Below are 7,282 nucleotides of genomic sequence, written 5' to 3'. Positions count from 1 at the left end.
CCTCTGCGATTTATTACGGCAAACATAGAAATTATTTTCAATTCAATAGTCCGAAACAAGGAAATCAATATTATTTATAAATATTTTCAACATCAATGTATTTATTTTGTATGCGTGCTTTGTGTGCGTCAGAGCTCTGTATATGTAATAAATTGAGACCAAAATCGTTGAATTCAGTACATCATGTCCGTGAGATCAGGAAGATGAAACACATCAAAATCTTAGAAGCTACACAATAGATGCCTAAGTTCATTGGATCCCATACATTTGAATTTGTATTTGGAAATCTGAATATAAATTTAAATCTGAATTTAAATTTAACATTCGTAGCGTTGACAAAATGATCCCAAAATGGTAAGGAGGCTCTGGAGTCTTTCAGATATGGTTGTGCATTGAGTTATAAGTCTATCCCGTATCTTGTCTGTGGTGATGCATAATAATAAAGCAATGCTGTCCAGAGCCTATCACGTGACTGTCACTGGAGGAATTAACACATTCTCACAAAACCAATCTTATTTCATTTAGTGCACGTACACATATCTGCTTTGTACATAACACAAGAACATACATATATACTATGCATTATAACAATAATAAAATAGTGTAAGCATAGCAAGCAGTAAATTATTTGGAGCTAAACTAAGGCAACATTTAGCAATACTTAGCAGATGCTTATGCATTTAGTATATGTCAAAGTAAGTAAATAAAATATGTGAAATATGAAAATGTAATATGTGGATATACATGCAGAAATGTATCTACATATACATATTCATCAGTCATACGATTTATAATTTAAATTGCAATAGGTCCTGAAATTTGTTTAGATATTAACTTCTGTTAATAATCTCTATAAGTTAAAATTAATTTATAACTTGATATATATTTATATTTGTATTTATAATATAATTTCAAAATTGAAAATTTTCTCCAATATTATTAAATCTTTGATGCCATTTAGTAATTATATCGGATTGGTTAATACCAATTACTCGTAGTTAGTAAAGTTCAAAAGTTTATGCTCTTGTATACTTTTACATAGTGTTTTCAAAGCAAATAGTGCATAGTTGAAATTATATATACTTGATACCTGCCACAGATAAAACAAATTTCTATGCATTGCCATAAAGTGTTCCTCCTTATTACTAATTTCCCATAAGAATATGCACTAGCATAAACATCCGCAGTCATAATGATTCCAAACGATCTTCTAAGTAAATATATAAGTACATCCATGGTGCGTGGGTGCATAAGATGAGTGTAAGATTCACCGTGCGTGATTCTGCGCGAGAGTATGGGGGGAGATTGGTGTAATGGGTGGGGTCTAAACGATGAATCCCTTCTCTTCTCATATCTGATTCGATCTGATTCGAGTCAGTTTCGCGTAGTCCACCAGTATTCTTTGTGTTCGACGCGTAATACGCGTTCGTCGATGTCCATGTAATGGCAGCGCAAACTGAGCGCCAGGCAAAGATAGTTACAGATCGTAGATGTCTCGAACTAGACACACTCCGCTCTAAACGTTAAACGTAACCGAGTCTCTATTCTAAATCGTTGAGAATCATAGAAACTTACTGTCGTACGAAAAAGTGAAGTCGAGACACCGCTTTTACAGTTCAACTGTCAAGATAACGAGCGTATTGCGAAAGACTGCAGAAGAGGTGTGGAGATCCCATCAACGTTATCAATACTGCATTGGACGTACTGACCTAAGTTTAGTACCGCGTTTTTTATGCTGTGAAACGTGAACGGACTTTGTGACTGACATTCTCAATTCACACAGGGAAAAATTTTTGGCACATGTACAGAAAATTCGCCCTTCGCCTAATACTTATCTGAATCATTCAGCCGACCGTCTGCATGGAGGTTAGCAGACAATATTCTATTTATATACTACATACACGCAATGCTATATAATTGTTTATAATGGAAACCTTGCTTCAAGGTGTTCACTGTATAAACATATCGGTATCGGAAATGGAAGATTCGTCTTTTCGATAAAATGTAATCTGTTTATTGGTTATAGCAAAGTATTTACATTCGCATCTTTACACATTTTCTGCATTTATTCATATTGTGTATATATACATATCCATATATATCCGTAAGTAAAATTATTGTTGTAATTGTAATTGTTGAAATTGTGAGTGTGTATTATTAGACTGCAGATGTTTATATATTTATGAGAAATGCAAAAATACATAAAATATCCCTAGTAAAATACTCGTAATATGTATTGGGTGAAATAAATTTCTATTTAGGTTCTATTTTCTTCATTTTGTTCATAAAAATATAAACTCGCACAAATATCCACAGTCTAGTTACTATAGTTATTAATATGATTAATGTATGTTAATATCAACATACTAAAATTATAGATTAATATGCATTAAATCATAGATTCAAAAAGTAGTGTTTTTCCAAACAGTATTAAGTTTCTAGAATTTTAGATATTAATTAATCTTGAATTTTTTAGGTATTATAATATATTTAATGAAATAAATTATTTATTCATGATGGAGAAGAGAAGTATCAGTGGAAAGGACATTCTAAGAATGGATGGTCTATTACCTCCAACCCGACGCTTACCAGTCTGCAATGCAGTTACTTCTACAGACAAAAAGAAAGAAAAAAAGTGGTCGATTGGTGGAATCTTGAAACGAATATCTTCAATAAGGGATTGTGATAGTTCTTCAAACGATGAAGAAATTGTATATTGTACAAGGCAGCCGAGACCTCGAACAGTATTTAATAGGAAATCACATAACGTTGTTCTTCATCCAGTTGAAAAGAGTTCGAATCAATATTTAGATATCAATGATTCAAATGACACTGCTGCAAAATCAGTAGATACAGCGAGTATGCAAAGAGATTCTTTAAACTCCCGTAGTAGTGATGGTTCATTAGATGGGTTAAGTAAGAAAGCGAGAAAAAATAAATTGAAAGCACAAGTAGAAGCAAAACGCGATCGCATTTGTGCAGACAGTAGTTCAGACGAAGAGTCACGTAAATCTTGTAATTCGTTGACAAGGTACCAAAATGAAATTGCTGGGCATAGTACACAAAAAAATGGTTTCTGCAGTAGAAGAAGTCGAGCAGCTCGAACAGAACGTTATATAAAACGTTTATCAAGGGATGAAGGTCACAAGTTCCCAGAAAACCTAAATAATATAGCAAATAAGCGTAATAGTCATGATTTCATGAATGAAGAACAATCATCTGTAGCTGTGGATACAAATGAATTATTTCAGCTTCCACAACAATCACCACGTTTTATCAATTATTCTAATAGCAATACCTTCCCTGTACAGAGATCTATTGAAAACTTACGACAATCTGGAATGGTTGCATCCAATTTGCAAGCAAGGTCGTCTACTGATGTTACAAATTATCCGACAGATCAATATATAACAGATTTAAACCAGAATAATACTTATGCAAAGCCAAATGTTTTGCACAAAAATAAAAACCACGTAAATCAGGAGAAAAATTATATTTTCAATTCACCCACGGCTAATACAGTTTATGCTGAACCATACGATTACACGACAAATCGTCAGTTTGCAAGTCGAAGTTCCTCTCCGCCCGAGCCTCCACCAAGAAACCCACGTTGTCGAGTTTTCACTTATAGTTGTAATTCTTTTCCATTTAATGGGAAATATCGTGCGACAAGATACGACGATACTCTACATGCTAAAATGAACGATATTCACGAAGTTACCAAGGATCATTTAAAAAGTTTAAGGTCTTACGAATCGAATAACGAAATCAATCGGTGTGACTCGATAAAACAATACCCACGGCGTCCATTGTCTCTGACTGTAAGCTCGACGCAGACTTGTAATTTATCAGAATGTACGAACAATAGACACAATTCAACTGGTAGACACATAGATGAACCATTGTTTAAAGAAACGGAAGCAATGAAATGTCAGAGGAGGAACGATCGCAATGATCAACTTACTTCAAGCTTTAAAAATTATGATACCAAATTACGTGAAAATAGATTATCTACTACTTATATAAAAAATATGCGCAATAATTCTACGTCACCTACTTTTAAGTCTTTAAATTGTTCCTGCGCAAGATCACCAAGTAAACAGATTGTAAGAGAAGATTCTTATAATTTACCAAATGTTACATTCGTAGATAATATGAAAACCGAAGTAAAGGAAGAAACAGAAATAACTAGTGAACAAGACACGTTAGAAAGGAAAAGAAGTTCCAAGAATCTTGAAGAAGCTCTTTCTGAGCTAGAAGCAATATATAATAGCCTTCGTCTTGGAGACGAAGATCTCCTTGACCGGGCAGAACGACGGAGTATGGAAGAATTTAGCCTACGTCAAGCAAAAACTAATACTGTTGTTCCATTTATTTCAGAAGATTCAATAGATAGAATGAAAGATGATATGGCTTACAGAAGAATGCACCCAAAGGAGAGACCTACATCGTTGTCGGAAGTGGTCGGCCAATCTGCGCTCTCTAATATCAGCTACCTGATAGCCTCGCCTATTTTGTCACGCAAAGATACAACTGATGATTATCTGTATGGCACGAATTACCTAACACGTCGAGACGAACCGGACGTAACGCGAGATGATGTCGTTTATCGGAGCATTCATCACGCTAACAACACGTTAAAGGTGATTGATCCTCAACCTCCGTTTGGAATACCTCTAGGGCCGGTGACGGCCGCTACGGAAAGCGATTATTTACACACTACACCGATTAAGCCAGACCATCCACGTTCGTCATACATTCCGCAATGCGAGCCTGACATTGTTACGGATGACTTGGCTTACCGAGCTCTCAGGAAGGATGCCAATACGCCGAGGAGCAGCGTTGAAAGTAAATGCAGCATCACTACAGATCAGGAAACCACTTTTGGTTCGAAGAAGAAACGAGCGGTTAGATCTTTATCCGCCAATCTGTACGGTTTAATTAATCACGATAGGATTCATCTTAGAAGAGAACCTAATCTTCAAGATATTAAGGACGAGATAAATAACACATTAATAGATATCAAATCGTTACCCGTACGATCCGATAGGCGCGTCGTGAGCGATGGTGAACTCTCCGATTACGATCGATGGCGTACTGATGGTTTATTGAGGAACTCTAAAACTGATATAAATGGCAATCGTCCAATTACGAATGCGCATAGAAAGAAATTGCGTGTTTACGTTTCACCGTCGACTCGAATACAAGATGATAATAAAAATGAGGATAATGCGAGAGCACAGAATTCCGTGACATCTAATAACATGCTATCAAAGGCCTTGAACAATGAATTCTGGCAGAATTGCGAGCAGAGCAAATCAAATGAATCGTCCAATCATGATACGGAAACCGATTTCACGGCATACAGTCGTCTATGTCAAGATTTAGTCAATTTGATTGAAGGGCAAGACGATATGGAAGTGAAACTGACTGAGGAAACGAATGTTCCTTCAGAGCTTCCTGTAATAGCAGATGTCAATGATAGTAATAAAACGGAGGAATCTTCCATATTACATATACAGTCTTTAGGTAGTCATTATTCAGAAAATAATACGGAGAATTGTAAAGAAGATACGGATAAAGAAAACATAGAGAAACTGACGGAGACCCTCGCTAATCCTGAGAACGAATGTTCTGAGAAGACTGACGATAATACATTCGACTTCTATCTTCGTGTCGCGGACGAAAATGTTAAACTAATTGCGGAGGCGTTCAGCAGCGTGGCAGATCACTTACGTGATAGTCGTTCAAGCCAAAAGAATTCGCTGACGTCGCACCGTTCTGAAATAGAAACCGATAGTACGACGCCCAATACTAGTACTCGTAACTCCGTTACTTGTAGTCTAGACGACACAAACGATGATGATCTGTCTAGTTCATCAAGGACCACTGATGCATTAAATGTAGTTCCTAAAGAAGATACAACGATAACCTTAAGTGATGATCACAACTTTGTGGAACCGGAAGAAACGAGAAATGATTTGCATTCTAATCCAGAACTCGATCTTTCCAAAGCTGTTTATGATTTACAATTAGCAGCAGCAAGTTTATGCGAGCACGAGAAGGAAATAGAAAAACTAGAAGCTTTATTGAAAAAAGATGCAACAAATAACATTTCTTGTAGTAGTAACATCGAGGCTAAGGAGGATATTCCCTTGTTAAATATTGAGAATAATTTAATGGCGCTGAACGACAAAAATGAAAATAAGTGCGATATGGAAGAAACGATAACATCGACCGATGATAAACCACGCACTGTTGATCCTGACCCAAATAGCGAAGGTGAGAGTACAAAATGCAAGAATACTTGTGAACATGTTACCCCTCGTTCGACTGAAATGCGTATTTCATATGTTACTAACCTCATAACCATACTGATAACTACATATTCTATGGTTTTGCTGGCTTGTTTTCTTGCACTGCTTTTAGCGACCGTAGCGGCATCATGACTGGACCCTTAACGACAAATGTCTTAATGCATTTTATAATTAGAAGGTTTGATTCGAAGCGTTTTTCATTATTTTGAGACTATTATTATTTGAATCATGTTACTAATGTCGTAGGTCTCCCGGCAAATGATCATTTATGATGTGAACCATTCTATACGAGTGCATAACTAACTGATATACAACGTCGTTGAGCGACATGCGGCAGGACAATTGAGTTTTGTGTAAGATCGAGTTTCTGTGAACTGTTTCTGAAGGAATGATTTGTTCTTGTTGTTCTTGTTAATGTTGTTGGTTTTAATAAAGTTTAAACGTTAACTATGCTGTTGACTTTATTGTACATGGTATATATCATATGTATTTCATTATGAAAATGAAAATCTGTAATATCATACAATTGGATTAAATGTATATGTTAAATTATGAAAACATTAAAACACGATCTCTTTCGTGGAAATTTTTGTTTAACATTATTTAACCTTACCGTTTTTCTTATGCATTGCAAAATCATGAAAAAGTATTCATCGAAGTACATATGATAACACATGAATTTAAATGTTAAAAAATTACAATAAAGACATAAAAATTCATTGATGTGCCTACATTGAAATAAAACATTTTAAAATGGTAAATTATAGATTTTGGCTATATGCAAATATTAGTTATTAATTACACTTGTATATAAATTCATCAAGTAATAAAACAATTGTCTTTCCCCTATGAAATATATATTTGCCGAAATTTTTGTTAACTACAGTAGAAATCAGTATAGTCGATAAAATCACTTCCTTGCCTCCATGGTAACACATCCATAGTGCTTTATCTCTTTTTGACGA

The 7,282-nt window shown here is 35.2% G+C and overlaps 1 protein-coding gene across 4 annotated transcripts; it reads left to right on the top strand.

Moving 5' to 3' along the window:
• Nucleotides 1-1,346: 1,346 nt before the first annotated feature.
• LOC117163789 (uncharacterized) lies at nucleotides 1,347-6,764 on the top strand. Of its 4 annotated transcripts, none has more exons than XM_033346492.2 (4): nucleotides 1,347-1,866; nucleotides 1,946-2,104; nucleotides 2,477-6,282; nucleotides 6,564-6,764. In XM_033346492.2, exons 3-4 carry the CDS (start codon nucleotides 2,514-2,516, stop codon nucleotides 6,587-6,589), a joined length of 3,795 nt encoding a protein of 1,264 aa, XP_033202383.2. In that variant the 5' UTR covers nucleotides 1,347-1,866; nucleotides 1,946-2,104; nucleotides 2,477-2,513; the 3' UTR covers nucleotides 6,590-6,764. The 4 variants fall into 4 exon arrangements, with proteins under 4 accessions (XP_033202383.2, XP_033202382.2, XP_033202381.2 ...); XM_033346491.2 differs by having other exon boundaries at nucleotides 2,477-6,495; XM_033346490.2 differs by having other exon boundaries at nucleotides 2,027-2,104; nucleotides 2,477-6,764.
• Nucleotides 6,765-7,282: the final 518 nt, after the last annotated feature.

The sequence above is a fragment of the Bombus vancouverensis genome, chromosome 9 (genome assembly GCF_051014615.1).
Source record: "Bombus vancouverensis nearcticus chromosome 9, iyBomVanc1_principal, whole genome shotgun sequence".
In the NCBI taxonomy this organism is placed as follows: Eukaryota; Metazoa; Arthropoda; class Insecta; order Hymenoptera; family Apidae; genus Bombus; species Bombus vancouverensis.
Note: the sequence above shows the minus strand (reverse complement) of the source record. Positions and strands in the feature narration are given on the sequence as shown.